We start from the raw sequence: 20,472 nt of genomic DNA, 5'->3' as shown, positions 1-20,472 counted from the left end.
TATTTTATAAATTTCTATAAGGTCACCTCACAACCTCCTACACTCCAGTGAACAAAATCCAAGCCTATCTGTCTCCATAACTCAAAGACTCAAACCCTCCAAAACCTGGCAACATCCTGATCAATCTCTTCTGAATCCTCTCCAGCTTCATAATGTCCTTCTTATAACTGGGTGACCAGAAATGGACACAGTACTCCAGAAGAGGCCTCATCTGTGTCCTGTCCAAGCAAACCACACATACCCACACTTTACTAGCAAGTTCCAATAACTTTGATCCAGTAACAGTGAAGGCAAACAGCAGAGTCTTTCCAAATCAGCATTATGCGTGAATTTCAGGGGCAAGTTCCTATAAACATGCCACCATTGTCCTTCAGGGTAGGTGTATGTTTGGAAGGTATTGCTGAAGAACACAGTGAGCTCTCTTAGTTTAGGTTAGAATTCTTTTCACTGGAATTTCTGTATTTTTAATTTTTAAGGAGGAAACCCACGCAGACACAGGGAGAACGTGCAAACTCCACACAGACAGATTCTCCATGAATCACCTATGGGTTAAAACAACACAGTTTAACACAGATGCACCAAGGTACAAGGGGGTTCATATTAACACAGTGGTGTCATTTGACGCTCAGAGGGTAGCCATGTCATTTCTGAGTTCAAAAGACAGACATGGAGCTCAACACAGAAAGTCTAGGCTGACACTCCAGCGCAGTACGGAACAAGTGCTGCATTGTCAGCAGTACCATCTTTTGATCAAGATGTTAATACGAGACCCCATTTCAAGTGGACACAAAGGATTTCATGGCATTACTCAAAGACATTCTGGCTGACATAAATCTCTAAAACAACAAGACAGACAATCTAGTTATGACTGCACTGCCTTTTATGGGACATTCTCTAAACCACAGTGTACAATGGTTGTGAGGTTCAAAACAAAAGCAAGTGTCAGCTGTTAGTGTCTCAGTTAATGGTACTCTCATATCTGAGTCACAAGGTTACACGTTCAAGTTTCACTCCAGTACTGAGTCCAATAATCCAGGGTGAAACCCAGTGCAGTACTGAGGGGAGTGCTGCACAGTCAGAGGTGCTGTTTTTCAGATGTGACATTAAACCAAGATCCCAGCTGACCGCTTGGCTGGATGTAAATGATTCTGTCCCTGGGATCCTGGCCAACGTTATTCCCATAAACTCACAAAAGCCCGATTATTGCTGCTTGTAAGAACCTACTGTGTCACCACATAGCCTACATTACAACACTTCAAAAGCACTTCTCACTTGGAAAGCACTTTGAGACACCCAATGAGTGAAAAAAGTGTGACATAAATGCAAATTAGATTAGATTCCCTACAGTGTGGAAACAGGCCCTTCGGCCCAACAAGTCCACACCGACCCTCCGAAGAGCAACCCACCCAGACCCATTCCCCAACATTTACCCCTGACTAATGCACCTAACACTAAGGGCAATTTAACATGGCCAACTCACCTGACCTTCACATCTTTGTGACTGTAGGAGGAAACCCACACAGAGAGAATGTGCAAACTCCACACAGGCAGTCGACCGAGGCTGGAATTGAACCTGGGACCCTGGTGCTGTGAAGCAGCAGTGCTAACCACTGAGCCACCGTGCTGCCTCAATCTCTTTTTTTTGTTTTGGCTTAACAATTAATGCTAATATGTTGGTACTAATACATGAGCCTATTTAATGACAATACGGTCGGGTCATCCCTTTACCTGAAGTTGTGCTCCTTTCTAAAGCCTGACAGCAGCCTTGACAATCGAGCCAACATCTAAAATCATTGCATCTTTAATCAAGTTGCCTGCGCAATGAGAACAAGTTTTAAAAAAGAACTTTCAGGTTTAAATTCAGATCAAAAGAAAATGCACGGAAATCTGTCCAGCAAATGACATTTGATCCTCAAAGAGATATAAATAAACTGTTTTCTCCAGTTCTTGTTGAAATCTCAAAGGTCCTTTTTGGGATCTGGATCCCAGTGAGGGTGGTAACCTACAAGCGTTCGACCCGTGTGTGGTACCAAGGCACAGCTGAGAGGAACCCCCTCAGTTTCATTATTGCACTGCTCAGTATTTAAGTTTCCTGTTGCTAAAGATTTATTGTGACTTCATCTTCCAGTGGCCCGTCCTGAACCGGATCTTCCGACCCATTTGCCGGGGTCCCCTCTGTTCTGTCTTCCATGAAACCCAGAGGAGCAGTCACGTAGCGATAGTCAGCGGTGTCTGAAATAGCCAAGACCTCCATATTGTCCGCACTCTGACCATCCACTTCCCAGCAGGCCATGCTGCAGCCTTGATTGGACGCAGTAGCTCCTGCCCCTTCCTGTAGGTTGATGTAGAGATGTTGCTCTGTCTCTGCGACGGTAGAGAGGCCCAGTAAGAGGCTTTCCAGCGATATCCTCAATGATTCAAAGGAGGGCCTGAGCTTGGGGTCAGTGTGCCAACACTTGTGCATAAGCTTATACCTGCCATAACACAAAAACATTAACACGTTCTTAACAACAATGTCACTCAGCTTTAGGAAGAGATTTACAAGGATGTTGCCTGGGTTGGAGGATTTGAGCTATAGGGAGAGAGTGAAGAGGCTGGGGCTGTTTTCCCTGGAGTGTCAGAGGCTGAGGGGTGATTTTATAGAGGTTTATAAAATCATGAGGGGCATGGATAGGATAAATAAGACAAGGTCTTTTCTCTGAGGTGGGGGAGTCTAGAACTAGAGGGCATAGGTTTAGGGTGAGGGGGGAAAAATATAAAAGGGACCTAAGGGGCAACTTTTTCACGCAGAGGGTCCTGTGTGTATGGAATGAGGAAGTAGTGGAGGCTAGTACAGCATTTAAAAGGCATCTAGATGGGTGAAAGAATAGGAAGGGTTTAGAGGAATAGGAGCCAAATGGTGGCCAATGGGGACCAGATTAATTAAGGGTACTTGGTCTGCATGGATGAGTTGGACTGCAGGGTCTGTTTCCCTGCTGTATATCTCTAGGATTCTACTTTTAGCAAGTTACAAGAAAGAGACTTCGGTATTGAAGTAGGCCCATTCAGCCTACTGTGTGATAGCATAACTAGTGAAACGCGTTTCATATTTATTCATTCACAGTATATAGTTATTGCTAGCTAGGCCACCATTTATTCTCCATCTCTCAGTGCCTTTGAGAAGATGTGGGAGCTGCCTTCTTGACCAGTGCAATCCTTGGGATGTAGTCGCACCCAGAGGAAAACAGGGTCCAGGATTTTGACCCAGCAACAGTAATATTGTTGCAAGTCAAGTTGCTGAGTGGCTTGTTGATGATGGCGCTGCCCTTGCCCTTCTTGATGGTATTGTCATGGATTCAGAAGGTGTCACAACATTTTTACGTCCCGCAGCTGCTTTAATAAGATACTTGGGCCTTGTGCGTAAAGTTACCAAGTCCCCACTGCTGCAAACCCATCTATTGGAGTCACCTTTATCAAAAGAAATACTGCCCCATTTAGTACAATTAAGTTAAAGCAAAATACTGTGGGCGCTAGAATTTCGAAACACAAATCTGGACTCGCAATGTTTTACTCTCCACAGATGGTGGCAGACCTGCTGAGGCTCTGCAGCGTTTTGTGTTCATAAAATAAAATTCAGTGCTTGCTTCCCTCAATCCTCCTCGCCTTGTGAAATAAATAGGAAGCCAATGTAGATGAGCAAGCACAGGTTTATAGGCCAACGGGATTTGGTGTACTTGTTTCTGAAAATCCGTCCCTCTATTTCCAGCTCAGCCATCAGGATTGTTACTTACAGTTCATCAGTGCAGTCTGGGGGTTGCTTCAGCCTGTGCCCTCGGATGAGGTAGTCATAAATCTCCGCATTCTCAACTCCTGGGTACGGGGTTTGACCTCTAGCTGCAATCTCCCACATGGTGACTCCAAATGACCACTGGAATCAGAGTGTGAATAAACAAACAGAAATGACGCACGTCAGACACCCTACCACCTAGTATCCACCCCTTACCCTTCTGGAGTCCAGTGATGGCTCCAGGTCAATGGGAAGTTCCCATCCTGCTCCACTCTAGCATCACCCTTACTGCTCACGTAATTGCCTCCTCACAGCACCTTTCGCGGACAGACTCAGACCTCGATGGGGCCAGGAGGAGTAGGAGACTGCTGGGGAAAGCCTGAGAATGGATACAACACACAATGAGGTCAGGGGCTGTCCAGTCTTCATGGCCGGGCCTACTGTGTAAGGCTGCATGATTGACAACCTAAATGGATGACAGCAAAAAAAAAATGTAGCAGGATAAGGCTGGCCTGCAAGATGGGCTCTAGAGTAGGGAAAGGTGAGGGAAGCAACGTGAAGAGGAAAACCCAGCTCAGATCCAGAGTTCAGCCACTCAGAGTTAGGAAGGACAAAGGCTTCCTTACAAGACCTGGCCAGGTTCAGATGTGCATAAGGCAGGATAAAGGCAGCCAACCACATGACAAATGACACGCCTCATTTTAGCTGACCTATATTCAGCTATTAACATGTACTTTGCCCCATCTCTCTTCTCTACAACCATTACAACTCCCTTCAACCTTTGTTCTGTTATCTCTAACTGACCTTGCCCACTAACTTTCCCCTGACCTTCCCTCCCGATCAAGTTGCTCTTCCCCACCTTGTTCTCTGGTATAAAACACTTTGGACCTTTTTATTCAGTTCCAAAGAGCCATTTTAGATTTGAAACATTAACTTCTTGCTCTCTCCCTCTACAATGGCTCAGTGGTTAGCACTGCTGCCTCACAGCACCAGGGACCCAGGTTCGATTCTAGCATTGGGTGATTGTGTGGAGTTTGCACATTCTCCCCGTGTCTGCGTGGGTTTGCTCCGGGTTCCTCCCACAATCCAAAAATGTGCAGCTTAGGTGAATTGGCCATGCTAAACTGCTCATAGTATTCAAGGATGTGTAGGTTAGGTGCAGTAGTCAGGCGTAAATGGAAAGCAATAGGGGAATGGGTCTAGGTGGGTTCCTCTTTGGAGGGTTGGTGTTGGGCCAAATGGCCAGTTCACACACTGTAGGGATTCTATGCTGAGCCCCATTTTGGGAAGACCTATCTTGCAGGCACGGAATTAGTACATACCACATCACTGTGAACTGTGTATACGTTATCTGCCAAACTCTCCAGGGCGATCCATTTAACGGGCAGCTTGCTGGTGCTGCCTTGCCTATAGTAATCACCGCTGTACAGCTTGCGTGATAAGCCAAAGTCTGCCACACATACACGCATATCTTGGTCCAGCCTGGAGAGAACAAGAAGATGTGAGGTGACCCCATTAATAAATTCACAATGACAATCAGATTGGCATTAGAACTTAGAATTAGAATGACAATCAGGTTGAATTTCAGAAACACACACAAGAACAGGAGGAGCCATTTTGTATTGTACAGCTCCCACCTCAAACCCAATGTATCCTAAAGCGCCCCAATCTGATTACACATGGAGTCCGTCCAGACCTCAATACAACTGCAGCATTAACTACCAACCCTTTCCTCTCCAGTCCTCTTTGGATACAGGCCATCACCGCTTTTGTTTTCTACGTTGATAGGATAGTCCGGAAAGTACATCCACGCCTCTGCTTCCTTAGCACGCTAAGGAATTTCGGCATGTCCACAAGGATTCTTGCCAATTTTTAATCGATGCACCATAGAAAGCATCCTATCCAGGTACATCACAGCTTGGTACGGAAACTACTCTACCCAGGACCATAAGAAACTACAGAGACTTGTGAACACAGCCCAGTCCATCACACAAACCAACCTTCTATCCATTGACTCCATCTATACTTCCTATTGCCTTGTGAAGATTAGATTAGATTAGATTAGATTACTTACAGTGTGGAAACAGGCCCTTCGGCCCAACAAGTCCACACCGCCCTGCCGAAGCGTAACCCACCCATACCCCTACATCTACATTTACCCCTTACCTAACACTATGGGCAATTTAGCATGGCCAATTCACCTGGCCTGCACATCTTTGGACTGTGGGAGGAAACCGGAGCACCCGGAGGAAACCCACGCAGACACGGGGAGAACGTGCAAACTCCACACAGTCAGTCGCCTGAGGCGGGAATTGAACCCGGGTCTCAGGCGCTGTGAGGCAGCAGTGCTAACCACTATGCCACTGTGCTGCCCACTGTGCCACCATGCCACCCACTGTGCCACTGTGCCGCCCACGGTGAAGGCAGCGACACCATCAAAGGCCCCTCCCACCCTGGTTATAATCTCATCCAACCTCTTCCATTGGGCAAAAGATACAGAAGCTTAAACACCGTACCAACAGATTCAAGAACAGCTTCTTCCCCGCTGTTATTAGACTTCTGAACAGACCTCTCAAAATTCAAATTTAATGTTGATCTCGCTCTGTGTGCACCTTCTCTGCAGATGGAACATTCACTCTGTTCTATTACCCTAACGCACTGTGTATGGTATCATCTGCCTGTACTGCAAGCAGAACAAAACTTTGCACTGCAACTAGGTACATGTGACAGTAATAAACCAATCAAAAAACATTAAGTGACTTTCCAGCCAATGAAATATTTTTGGTCACTGTTGCTATGTTAGCAGTTAATGGGTACTCAGCAAGCCGCCCATAAGTAGCTAATAAGATAGCGACCAGTAAATCTGTTATAAACATTGGTTCAGACATAAATATTGGCTTGTGCACCAGGGAGACATTAGCAGTAATGTCACTGGATAGTAATCCAGAACACCGGGCTAAGATTTCAGGGTCATAGGCTCAAATCCCACCATAGTGAAATTTGAATAGAAACCAGGAATTTGAAGAAAGCCAGCCAAACGGAAACTGTGTCGGTCAATTTTCGGAAAGATCCATCTGATCCATTAAAGTCCTAAAGGGAAGGAAATCGGCTACCCTTAACTGGTCTGACCTACATGTGACCCCAGACCAACAGTAAAGTGGTTAATTCTGAACTGCCCACAGGGTAATGGAGGATGGGCGGTAAACGCTGGCCTGGTCAGTGATACCCATATCCCGTGAACAAATAAAAATGAGCACCCTAGCTTTTTATCACAATAGTGACATGGGACCTTGTACACTGACCTGAGGGGGCAGACCTCTTCTGTATCTGTCTCTACCCCCTCAGCCCAAGCTTCCTTCAAAGATGCCCTTGGCCTAGCCACACCCTGCCCTATTTCTCTACTTTCTTTGCTATCTCTCCTCTCTGAGCTCACCTTGAAAAGGTTCACTTTATACTACACTCACAGACCAATTTCCCGTCTGGGACCTCGCACAGGCTGATATTGTTCACAGTTCTCTCTTCACTGTCATTTTCTCTTTTAAACCTTCTTCTCAAATAAAAATTGGAGAAAGGTGAACTTGGAACTCTTACTGAAATTGCTTGGCATACCATAAGCTAAACCAGCTGGCCTGTCAATCAAGGAGAGTTTGTTATAACTCTCATTGTCAGCTTAGTTTGTTTCTTTTTCCCCCTTCCATGTTGAACAGCAAAGACTTTATATAACTTCAGATAATGACATTCAAACAGACTTTCTGTACCTAACAGCCTTTGCATCTACTCCTTAAATTTGTGACTCTCTCACTACAGAGTTAAGGCAAAATGGGGTCTGTTTGAACTCAACACTAAGTTCAAATGGTACGGTTCAGTTCAGGTTTCCCCCCTGCACCCTTCTTTTTCTGCAAACCTTGGATCTGTTGAAAATGAAAGCAGCACTTCCACCTCCTGGTCTCAATCACCACTTTTAAAACTAGCTCTGGAAGGAAACCTCACCTGGCCTGGTCCACACGTGAGTCTGGATTCACAATAATGTGTTTTACAATTTAACTGCCCTCTAAGAAGGATATCTGGTCGGCTGGGACGAGTTGGACCAAAGGGTTTGTTTCCAGTCTGGACATCTCTCTGACTCTATGACTAGTAAATGCTCCATTGTACAGAGCAGAAAATGTGAATAAGGCAAAAATCAGACAGACCTCCTAGGCACAGCAAAGGCACGCCCAGTCCAACTTGCCCTCACAGTCCTCCTCACAAAACTTTGGGAGCTATGTCAAAGTTAAAAGTCCTGTCCCTCAGTCTAGTCAAACAACAGTCGACTCATATTCTCAGAGTTCTTCTGGGAGTCCTCAACGTTGACCCTAAATCTTATGCTGCAAGGCCAAATGCCAACGAGCAAACTTGCCGCTGATCACCAACTATCAGCCTCCTTCAGCGATCTGTCCCTCTGTTGTTGAAGAAGCAGTGTGTGGACAGAAAAGCAGCAAATAGTCTACTCTGACTGGAGAGCTTCAATAGCCATAGCCAAGAGCGGCTTCATAGCACTGCAATGGGATGAGCCCTGAAGGATCTATCCACCAGACTGGGTCTAGGCAAACGCTGAGGGAATCAACAAGATGGAAAAACCCATTGGATCCAGCCCTCACCATTCCACCTGTCACCAATGTACCAATCCTGGATAGTATTGGTCAGAGTGACCACTGCACTGTCTTTGTGAAGTAAAGTCCCAGCTTCACACTGAGGACACTCTCCATATTGTGTATTGGGAGAATGATCTTACTAAGAAGAATAGTTTAAAACAGATCCAGCAACCCCAAGACTGGGCATCCATGAGGTGCCTGGGCATCAATAGCAGCAGAATTGTACTCCAGCACAATGTGTAACCTCATGGCGCGGCATATCCCCCACTCCACCATGACCATCAAACCATGGGATCAACCCTGCTTCAATGGAACGTGCTGCCAGGAGCAGTACCAGGCACACCTAAGAATGAGGTGTGAACTTGGCAAAGCTACCAAACAGGATTACTTTCTCTTGAGTTCTCTGCACAAAGGTAGATCTTAGTGATTATTACCATACCCTATGCAAAATGCCACGATCTTTACTACAAGGAGGTAAGCCCTGAATCTACTTCAGTCAAAAGGGGGATCATGCCATGCTGTTGTAATCACACATTAGCTGTGCAGCCAACTGAGCTAACTGGTGCCACCCCACAACTAGTACTACCTACAGAACACACTTCAGAACATGCCAAGGCTCCTCCCATTTCATCTTCCAAACCCATAAATACTACCAACCAGAAGGTCAAGGGGTGCAGATACATCAGCTCCTGCAAGTTCCCCTCCGAGTCACTCACCATCCTGATTCGGAAATACAGTACCATTCCTTCAGTGTTGCTGGGTCAAAATCCTGGCATTCCCTCCCTTAAGGCACTGTGATGCACCCTCACCACACAAATTCACAGTCATTTACAGCACAGAACGAGGCAACTACCCTTTCAGGCAGTGAGTTCCAGACTCCCACCACTCTCTGAGCGAAAATAGTTCTCCTCAACTCTCCTCTTAGCTATTTAGCTCTTACAGCTATGCCCCCCTGGTTACCTTGACCCCTCTACTAATGGAAAAATTGCCTTTCGATTCACCCTATCAATGCCCCTCATAATCTCACACGCCTCTATCAGGTCCTCTCTCACCCTTTGCTGCACCAAGGAATGGACACCCACTCCCAGAGGTGCAGCAGATTGACTCACCAAGAATCAAGGACTCAACGTCCGACCTAAACGAGTTTGGGCAGAAGGCATAAAAGTTTGAATACACTAATAGATTCCAGAACAGCGTCTTGCCCACCATTTTGAATGGACCTTTCAAATATTAATTCTGATCTCTCACTGTCTCTGTGCCCCTTCTCTGCTGCCCTGATGCACTTTGTATGGTACAATCTGCCTGTATAACACATAAAACAACAATTTTCACTGTATCTCAGTACCCGTGACAACAAGAAAGCAAACTCAAACTCGCCGCCGCCTTCTCGAGGACAATGGGAGATGGACAATAAATGCTCACATCCCATGACGGAACAAGGAAAGGCCGTCCATGTGCTCACGTACATGCAGTTGCGTGTGGCCAGGTCCCTGTGGACAAAGTTCTTGTTGCTGAGATACTCCATCCCTTTCACAATGTCAATCATGAAGTTCAGGAGGATTGGTACCGGGATGTCCTAGAAAGAGACAGAGAGAGACAGCAAGAATATCAACAACTGGAAAGATGGAAACACAATGCAAGATTCCCCAGGCACAAGGGAGCATTTATTGCCCATCCTTAATTGCCCCAGAGGTGTCGACCATGTTGCCATGGGTCTGGAGTCACATGTAGGCCAGACCAGGGTAAGGATGGCAGTTGTCTCCCCTAAAGGACATGAGTGAAGGACACATGTGAAGACTGAGAACAAGAGACTATGGGATGGTAGGCTGGCAGGAAGAAGCAAAAAAAATGACTGAAGGGATTGAAATGAAAGATGGAGAGTTGTCACTGGTCTTGGGAGAACAGGGGCTGATGGTTAGTGGAAAAGCGCAGCAGGTCAGGCAGCATCCAAGGAACAGGAGAATCGACGTTTCGGGCATAAGGGCTTTTGCCCGAAACGTCGATTTTCCTGTTCCTTGGATGCTGCCTGACCTGCTGCGCTTTTCCAGCAACACATTTTCAGCTCTGATCTCCAGCATCTGCAGTCCTCACTTTCTCCTGATGGTTAGTGGGACAGGAATAGCAGACGGGCAGCAAAGTATCGGACAGGCCGAAGGTGATGCTGGGTGGGGTAGGCAAGGCTGCTCTGGAAAACATTGGGAGGTCAGAGGTCAATAGATACCCGCACCAGCAAATGGGTGAAGGCTAGGGTGAGCTCGGGCCAAGTTACAGAATCGTCATGGTGAGAAACGGGGCCATTGGGTCCACACCAGGCAGGGAGGAGATAAGGATGCACAGGGAAGATAAGAAGGAGGCAAAGTGATGTGCACGATCTGCTCAGGGCAGATGCTTGGCTGGGGGAGGAAGAGGGAAAACGGTGGAATGGATAATCCACAACTTGGTAACAGGGAAACTCCCTACACTTCCCGCCACAATGGAGTGGGGCAGAACGGTTTGTGCAAGCCAAGATGAAGAAAAGAACACAGTAACCTCTCAGGGATAACAGGCAGAATTTATTACCCTTCCTTGAAGATGGAAAAAGCATTATTTTACTCCAGTGAGAGACCCTACCTCCAGGCCCATAGTCAGCCTGCTTAATTCTCAACCAGAGGAACATCACAATGAAGGGAGACTGAAAAGCAAACCACAACCAGGGATTATCAAGGAAATGGTGAAACCATGCCCCTGCCCTTGCCAATGAATCCCATCCCATCTCCCGTAAACCCTGTCCCACCCTCACACGGCGGAGGCTCAGGTTCCTTGGCTATCCTGAGTCTCCTCTGGTTGCAAAGCTGACAGCAGTCATAGGTGTTCCCGCAATGACCCGCAGTTCCTGAAGGGGGCACCGCAGTGGGATTTCATCACCCAGGCAAAGGGTCACCAATGGGGACCTGCGAAAACGAAGCAAGGTGGAGCTGTCCTGGTGAAATCCCGTCACCTCCATGAATTACCACCCATTGCACTGATCTGCATTTGACAGAAGCCATCAAAGCCCGGATCAAATTTGGGCAGGACAGGAAATTGAAGGAGAAAACACTTGTGGACCAGACGACACCCGGGTTTGTTGTGCCCCATGGACTGGCGGGAGCAAAGATGGCTGCCACACCAAGGAATCTGACAAAGATGGAAGAGAAGACATGTGGAGGGGTGAGGAGATGGTTGAGCAAATCAGCAGGTGCAGAGGTATCTAGGCAAAGGCCTTCAACTCATTAGTTTGAAGTTTAAAAGAGGAGAGAGAGAGAAACATGGACTCATCTCAAGAACTAGGGCACAGAAAGAGACAGATTAAGAGACAGACACGTCAGTAGCTGGGCACAAATGGGAAGAAACAGACAATTCCAACTAAGGTACAGAAAGGTAATGCAGGCGTGTTCAATTTTTATTGTTAAAAATGACAGAGAGAATAAAATCGCCAAGGACACAAAGTAGAGAGTGAGAAAGAGGGATCAGCAATGAAGACAGGGAGAGTAAGACAGTATCGCAAGGTGGGATACAGATAAGTGTGTCACAAACAGAGTTACACAGAAGTTCCATCCATGTTCCCAAGTGAACTGATGACCAGAGTCGCAGGAAGCAGTCGTCCAAGTGACATTTACAACAGCAACAATGTGAATTCACTAAAACCGCTCAAACGAAAGCAGACATCTATGTCCAACACAGACTTAAAAATGAGTTCCCTATTAAGGGGATAATGCATACGATTGAGTAGGGGAAAACTGTCTTCACCACGAGCACAAGACGGGCCCAAAGTCAATCTGTTTTACTGGACTCCCTCAACCGTTGATACCACCAAACCCAGCTTCACCCTCTAAAAACATCACAAAAAAATCAAGCCGGGGCTTTGTAATGTTTCAAGAGGAGAGGAGCTTAGTGCCGTGAGAGTCTCCATGGCAACATGCCAAAGGCACATCTTATCAACAATGTTCAGCAACATGGTTATGGTTGCCAATAGACAAGGGATTTTCCTGATTGCTTCATCTTGCAGAAGCTGCCCCTTTGAGCAACCCAGGTGCGATTTCACTCTGGAGCTCACTGAACACTCAGTGGTGTCAGAATCCAGAACACACTTCTCCGAGACAAATGGTGCGAGGAAGCCATGCCACTGGGAGGATTCACCCACAGCCTGCCACTCGTGATGTTCACCTGAAGAGGAATATTATTGGAATGAATTCCCTGTAATCGAGGGGAATCTGCCATCAGTGGCTACTAGTTTGAGGTCGGCATTTGGGACAAATATTGTTATCTTGTCAGCACTCACTGAGGCAAAACTTTACTGCTCCTCATCTCTATGGTAGCCACATGTATGCAGAGTGACAGCTCACTATTCCACTGCAGGAGGCGGCATAATCAAGCCTGAGGGCTCCCTATCCATATTCCCTGGTGGGGGAGGGACACGGGTGTGGGGTCAGCAGTCAGCTGCCCCTTTTTAGCATCAGGACTTACTGAAGCCAACGGTTCAGCTCAACAGTTTGGGGTCAGCTGACTGGGAGCAGGCCAGGGTGGATTGTACAGCGCACAGTCACTTCAAGCCCTGGGCCTTCACTGAGCAGACTAGCCCTTCTTTAATCTCGCGGGCAAATCAGTAACGGGGTCGGCCATCGCGTTGGCCACTCGGGAGTTTCCGAAGTGAGTGGCTGACTTACCACTGGCTGGTCTCCAAGCCGGGACAGTACAAGGTAGGTGCGAAGGTCTCCGTGTTTCATGAAGGGCAGCAAGACCATGGGGACAGGAAGCCGGCGATGGGCTCGACTCTGGAGGCTCACTCCTGGGAAAGAGAAAGGTAATCTGGAGAGGTTGGTTACACTTCAGCACCTGAAGACGCTATGTTACATGATACTTGGACGCCAATGCCAGTTACGAAAACTGATTCTCATCTTTATCCATCCAGCCATATTAAAACGAGCAAAGGTGTCAGGCTGAACCTTTATAAATCACTGATTAAGCCTTGGCTGGGCTATTGTGTTCACTTCTGGGCACCACACTCAGACGTTAATAGCAGCAGGAGTTGACCATTCAGCGTGCTGTGCTGTTCAATATGACCCTGGCTGATCATCCAACTCAGTTGCCTGGTCCTGCTTTCTCCCCACACAAAATAAAATCTGGAATTAAGAGTCTAATGATAGCCACAAATCCATTGTTGGTTGCCAGAACAACCCATCTAGTTCACCAATGTCATTTAGATTAGATTCCCGACAGTGTGGAAACAGGCCCTTTGGCCCAACAAGTCCACACCGACCCTCTGAAGAGTCACCCACCTAGAACCATTTCCCTCTGACTGATACACCTAACATTATGTGGGCAATTTCACCAAACCTGCACATCTTTGGACTGTGGGAGGAAACCGGAGCACCCGGAGGAAACCCACGCAGACACGGGGAGAATGTGTAAACTCCACACAGACAGTCACCTGAGGATAGAATCAAACCCGGTCCCTGGCGCTGTGAGGCTGCAGTGCTAACCACTGAGCCACCATGCCGCCCATCAGAGATGGAAACTGCCATCCTTACCTGGTCTGGCCTACATGTGACTCCAGACCCACAGCAATGTGGTTGACTCTTAACTGCCCTCTGGGGTAATTAGGGATGGGCGGTAAATGCTGGGCCTAGCCAGTGACACCATCCCATCAATGAATTTAAATAATAAATTAAGAACTAGATCTAACTCTTTCTTGAAAGCACTCAAACGTTTTGGCCTCGACCAAGCTTTGTGGCAGAGAATTCCACAGGCTAGCCACTCTTGGAGAGTCAAGTGTTGTATGTTTGGTTGGTCTAACTAGAAGAGGTGACTGAGTCTCTGATAGATGTGCACACTGACTAGTGTATTTTATACTCAATAACTACATAGATCTTCACCAAAATATGACGGACCCTACAGAAGGCATGCTGTTTCTCTCTCTAACAATCTGTCACACTGGGAAGTGTTCCTTACACTGGACCAGCCATTAACCCTTCCAAACCCATTACACTACAGCTGGGAATGAGAGAATTCAGCTCTCCATGGAGAGACTGGACAAGCTGGAATTGTTCTCTTTCAAAAGTAAGAGGGATTAAACAAGGAGAAAATGTTTCAGTGGCAGAGAATCAGTGCCAGAGGACACAGAGTGAAAACATCCAGAGGGGAGATGAGAGAATTCCTTCAGGTAGCGGGTCACTATGATCTGGAATGTACAGTCTGAAAGGACGCCAGATGCTGATGTATAGTGAAGGGAGAGAGAGAAAGACTGGGGAGGGAGGCATAATATAAGGAGTTGGTAAGTGTTATGTTCATGTGCTAGACTGCATTATCAACATGTGGAAACGGTCACCAAATTAAGATAGAGATAAGGAGATGTAGTACTCTTTCAGTGGGCCAGGAATCTTTGGAACTCTCTTCCCCATGAAATGTATTTCAGCCCATTATGTGTCTATGCTGAACCCCTCCAGGGGTGACCTGGGCTCTCCAGTCACTAACCTCTGCAGGTAGCAAAGGCCAGGAGAAAATGGGTTACTTCCATTTCCTTTGAGAGCTTCGATGTTGGCAGTTTGACTGAATCATTCCGTTGGGTGATACCAAGTGAGACGCTTCCTAACCGGTATGGGAAGTAACTGCACTCCCAAGTTCAGACATCTCCAGACACCCAGGATGGGATTGGGAGGACAACCGGCTGGGTAGAGGCGGGAGGTCATGTGGTGAAACTCCTGGGAGGGCCCTAGCTGGGACCTGAAGGCTGAAAGTCAAGGGCCAAGGAACTGAACACCAGGTGGCACTATTCTCCAATGGGTCTTCCAACCTGGTCTCCCAGTAGATATTTTCTAGCCAACCTGCTCAGATATGTATTACTGTGCACATCTCTGGACCAGGCTGGACTTGAACCAGGGCCTCCTGGCTCAGAAGTAAGGGCACTACCACTGTGCTGCAGGAGCTCAAAGCGATGGAAACTGTCATGATTGGAATCAGACTGACTTCATCAACAACCAAGTGTTTGCTTTGGGTTTTTAACCTGGGCCACTCAGCAAAGCCTTAGCTGATCAATATAACCAAGAGATTACAGTCTCGTCAGTTGAGGACTAACTCTGAGTGTACTGCGCACAAGTAAAGGAAGAGTGGCTTGGTGACGGGAACCAGCCTCTGTGCAGTTATTCCAGAATCAAAACCTCCGGGAACCGGAGCTACAAGATTTGAATTTCTGGTCTGGAGTCAGAGGTGTGCCCTGTCCCCATTTTGCATCCCACACCCCACCAGCACTTCCCAGACAACTCTGTACATAAACCAGCCTGTGCAACACTCACCAATCACCTTAATGACATTTGGGTGATTGAATTCCTTCATGCAGGCTGCCTCGCGCAGGAACTCCTCAATATCTCCAGACGCATTGATTTCAGCTAAGAGAGGGACAAAGATCCAGTAACATTGGAACAGAAGTGAGAAACAAACAATACAATCCAGGTACCAGCTCTGCAAGTCAAGGTGACCAAAACTGACATGTAGCTTAACTCCGTTTACCCACCTGCAATCCATACCCTTTGATACAAAAGTCTAAGCTTGGGGAGGTTACGCTAATATAATCGAGTGGTGGTGAGACTGCTTCTGAAGTACTGTGTAAAGCTTTGATTTGAATTGATTTAATATTGCCACATGTACGGCGATACAGTAAAAAGTACTGTTTTGCACGCTATCCAGACAAATCATAGCTTACGTAAGTACATTAGAACAGAATGCAGAATACAGTGCTACAGCGACAGAAAAGGTACAGAGAAAGATCAGTGCTAGTGTATGAGAAGTCCATTCATAAGTCTGATAATAGTGGGGAAGAAGCTGTTCTTGAATCTGTTGGTACCTGTTTTCAAACTTGTGTGTTTCCTGTCTGATGGAAGAGGGTGGAATTGAATTGAATTAGCCTTATTGTCACGTGCACTCAAAACGTGTAGAGTGGAAAGCTTACGAGTTGATACTTAAGGCGCATTCTTCGAGTGTATAACCCTGGGCGGGAGGCTGATTATGTTGGCTGCTTTTCCAAGGCAGCGAACTGGAGATGGAGTCAACGGAATGAAGCAAGGTTTTTGTGATGGACTGGACTGCGTTCACAGCTCTCTCTGTAATCTCTTGCAGTCCTGGGCAGAGCAGTTGCCACACTAAGCTGCGATGCAGATGGGTACAATGCTTTCTGTGATGCATCTATAAAAACTGGTTAGAGTCCTTGTGGACATGCCAATTTCTTTAGCCTCCTGAGAAAGTCGAGGCGTTGATGTGCTTTCTTGACTGTAGTGTTAACGTGAATGGACTAGGACAGATTGGTGATATTTACTCCTTATTGGCCTCCTTATTAGAAGCCGTTCAGGGGAGGTTTACAAGACTAATTCCTGGACTGGGCAGGTTTGGACAGACTGGGCTTGTTTGGTAGAGGAAGAGGCGATTTGATTGACACATATAATACCCTGAGTAATCTTGACAGTGTGGATGTGGGAGAGTGGTTCCTCTCATAGAAGAATCTAAAATTAGGAGTCAGTGTTTCAAAACGCACATTTCAGATAAGAGGCAAGGAGAAATGTGTTTTCTCAGTCCGTTCTGAACCTTTGGATCTCCCTTCCTCAAAAGGAGGTGAAAGCAAAAGTTTTCCAATATTTTTTAAAAGCCGAGGAAGACAGACTCCTGATAAGCGAGGGGCGAAAGGTTATCAGGGGAGGGAATGAGGAATAATCGGATCATCCGTTGGAATGCTAGGGCACACTCAAAGGGCCTATTCCTGTTCCTAAGTCAAACCTTTGTCCATATATCCCTCAATACCCTTATCTAAATGCAAGTCTTCAATTGGCTCACAGTTTAATCAGGGTTATGAGAAATACATTTCTAGAATTCCCTTACCTATGTGTGAGGAAGTATTCCCTGATTTTGATTTTGAGGTTCGTGCTCCATGGGGATTCTGGGTAATCCCCACATAAGGATATAGTATCTCTCTATGGGCCCCAACAAATCCTTTAATCATCTTGAGCACCTCAATTAGATCATCCTGGAATTTTCTATGCTGGAGTAGGACAAGCCTCGATAATCTGTTCTCATAATTCAACCCACTTCGCCCTGATATGGCTCTGGGTTTCATAACAAAGAGAAATGTGAATCACCGGAAGCTTCTTTAAGCAGTTTCAGCAACTGCAAGCTTGACTCTCACGTTACCATGGTTTCCAGCCCTGGTGATAACCATCTCTCTGTCTCGTTAGCTTCAGTTAGGGGGTGATTAGCTTTCAGTCCCACCAATCTTCAGAATCGGTAACTGTCCCATACAGGGTCCCTCACGTGCCCCGTCTGTCTGTTAGTCCGCCTGTCTGTCCATGTACCCATCTATCTGTGTGATACATACCGCCCCCCCCCCCCCCCCATGTGCCTAGATGTCCGTCTGTCTATGCTCCCTGTCTGTCTGTCTGTCCATGTGTCTCTCTCTCTGTCCATGTGTCCATCAGTCTGTGTCTGAATGTCTGTCTGTGTCTATATGTCTCTCTGTCCATATGTCTGTCTGACTGTCTGTCTGTGAGTCTGTCCATGTCTCTGTCTTTCTCCTCGCATCTGGATAAGCTTTTTAAAATTTGAATCATGATCAGAACTGGACAACCTTTACTGGGAACCTGGGAGTAATCATAACAAATGGCTCCAAATAAATTAAAGCTGAAACATCACGTTAAACTCATCCTGGGTAAATACAAACCTTGTAATATAGTTACTCAATTCTTCGGAAGAAATTCGGCCCTCAAATGAAAATAGAGCATAAAGTGTTTTGAAATGGCTGGGACAATTGATTGGGAATATGTTCAAAGAATATCTGATATCAGCAATGATATTGTCATTGTTGTATTGTATTTTACATAACATCCAATTGGTACACAGCAAATTTCCCTCCAATAGCTTCATCGGAATGTTGTTTGAGGGATAAATATTAATCAGTAGCACTGTTATTATTCAAAAACAATGTCACAAGAACTTTTACATCCAACTGAGAAGGCATTATTTGGTTTAAAAGTTGGCACTGTGCTCCCACAGCACTGTACTGGAGCATCATTTTAGATGATGTGCTCATATTTTCCAGGATAGAGAGCTGAACCTAGAATTCGAGCAAGGGACATTGGGCTCAGTTGGGCCGAATGGTCTTCTCTCACCTTTGACTTTCTCAAGTGAGGACGGATCGAGAGGGTGGATGGGGAGAGCTGTCTCTTCACTGGACCCCTGTTACGTCTTATCTCAGAGTCCGTCATATCAAGATCTTGGCTGAACGGATCGTGGTCTCAACTCCACCTTGCCGGCTGCTACCCCCTCCCCTCCCTTCCCAATCCTCAGTGATCCTCATGACAAAGGATCCGTCAAAGTCAGCCCTGAACATAGCAAACTGTTTACTAACCAGCACCTTTGTGACCAGGAGTGATCAAATATCAAGAGGTGATTGAGAGGTCCACATAATCAATGTAAAAATACACACCACACGCTGTTATGCTTTATTTAAATCATTTAATTAATAACACAACTTTGCCTTAGATAACATTTACCTGGCGAGAACCTTCTCACTCGCACCCTCTACAGACTAGGTTTGAGTTATGAAGAAAGACTGGATAGTCTGGACTTTTATCACTGGTCCGTTAGGAGGTTGAGAGGTGACCTTATAGACGTTTATAAAATCATAAGGGGTACAGAAAGAATTAATGGTAGGTGACTCTTCCCTAGGATGGGGTATTTCAAGACGAGGGGCACATTTTGAAGTGAGAGGAGAGAGATTGAATAAAGACACGAGGGGCAAATTTCTTACACAGAGGACAGTTCACGTGTGGAACGAATGTCCCGAGGACATGGTCAATGCGGGTACAGTCACAACATTTAAAAGACATTTGGATAATTACGTGAACAGGAAAGGTTTGGAGGGGTATGGGCCAGGAGCAGGCAGGTGGGACCAGTTTAGTTTGGGATTATGTTCGGGATGGACTGGTTGGACTGAAGGGTCTGTATAACTCTACGACTACTTGGGTATGCCAGTAGATAACAGTATTTAAAGAGAAATTGACTCAAAATTGAATCAACTTGAAATTTTGTATGTCCATTTTGATTGAACAACAAGTATATTGAAACAGAGATCAATAAATTTAAAAACTAAAATAACTGGACAGAACATAACCATTGACTTTGCAGTATTTGAAGTATATAATTATTAGCTGGTTTATTGAGAGTGATGGTCCAAAAAGTGCTGGTTAAAACCAAGTTTGCTGTATATTTAGTGACCTGGTCTCTGCCGCTCTGTCTGGGGATGGAAAGCCACAAACAATTCTCTGAGGGAGACATAAAACTACTCCTCATCTCAGTCTGAAATGAGAAACTGATTTCTAAACGGTGCCCTCTAGTTCCAGTTTCTCCCATAAGGGGAAACATCCAGCCTGTCATATTGTATACAGAATAATGTTAATGGCCACGTTTCAATCACATTACTAAGCACTAATGGATAAAGGACCAACCTTCCTTCAAAAGACAGGTGCCCAGGCCATTCTAGTTCCAATATAGAATCATATTGGACTCAAAACATTAACTCTGTACATCTCTCTACACAGATGTTGCTATGGAAATATACCACCGTTCCCTCACTGTCGCTGGGTCAAAACCCCAGAATTCCCTGCCTAAGGGCATTGTGGGTCTACCTACCTACAGCACCATGGACTGCAGCAGTTCAGGAAGGCAGCTCACCACCGCTTTCTCAAGGGCAACTAGGGATGGGTAATAAATGCTGACCCAGCCATTGATGCCCACATTGCATCTTGCTTTTATAGTCAGTCAAGCGAACCTTCTCTGAACCGTTTCCAATATCCTTCCTCAGACAGGGAGGCCAAACGTGTGCACAATACTCCAGGCCTGGTCTCCTTCTGGGCCTGAACAGTTCTCTTAAGGCTTCCCTACTCTTACTGCACTGCAACCTCAGTTTGGACAAGGGCTACACTTACTTTTTAGCATTTTCACAGCCAATCTTTGAGAGGACCCGTCTTCCATCTTTAGGTAAGCCTCCTTGACAGAGCCGAACTCCCCTGGAAATTAAAA

The 20,472-nt window shown here is 46.2% G+C and overlaps 1 protein-coding gene across 3 annotated transcripts in view; it reads right to left on the bottom strand.

Moving 5' to 3' along the window:
* Positions 1–426: 426 nt before the first annotated feature.
* tyro3 (TYRO3 protein tyrosine kinase) overlaps positions 427–20,472 on the bottom strand; it is a 98,166-nt gene continuing 78,120 nt past the window's right edge. For 2 of the 3 annotated variants that reach the window (XM_072569289.1, XM_072569291.1), the window contains exons 11-17: positions 20,379–20,459; positions 15,705–15,797; positions 13,080–13,201; positions 9,864–9,973; positions 5,089–5,248; positions 3,771–3,907; positions 427–2,474 (exon numbers count right to left, since the gene is read on the bottom strand). In XM_072569289.1, coding sequence (XP_072425390.1) covers positions 2,099–2,474; positions 3,771–3,907; positions 5,089–5,248; positions 9,864–9,973; positions 13,080–13,201; positions 15,705–15,797; positions 20,379–20,459 — 1,079 coding nt within the window. In that variant the 3' untranslated portion in view covers positions 427–2,098. The remainder of the gene's footprint in view (positions 2,475–3,770; positions 3,908–5,088; positions 5,249–9,863; positions 9,974–13,079; positions 13,202–15,704; positions 15,798–20,378; positions 20,460–20,472) is intronic. The other variant, XM_072569290.1, reaches the window with a different exon arrangement.

Source organism: Chiloscyllium punctatum, chromosome 4 (assembly GCF_047496795.1).
Source record: "Chiloscyllium punctatum isolate Juve2018m chromosome 4, sChiPun1.3, whole genome shotgun sequence".
Classification (NCBI taxonomy): Eukaryota; Metazoa; Chordata; class Chondrichthyes; order Orectolobiformes; family Hemiscylliidae; genus Chiloscyllium; species Chiloscyllium punctatum.
The sequence above is the reverse complement of the archived record's forward strand: the minus strand, read 5'-3'. Positions and strand labels throughout refer to the sequence as shown.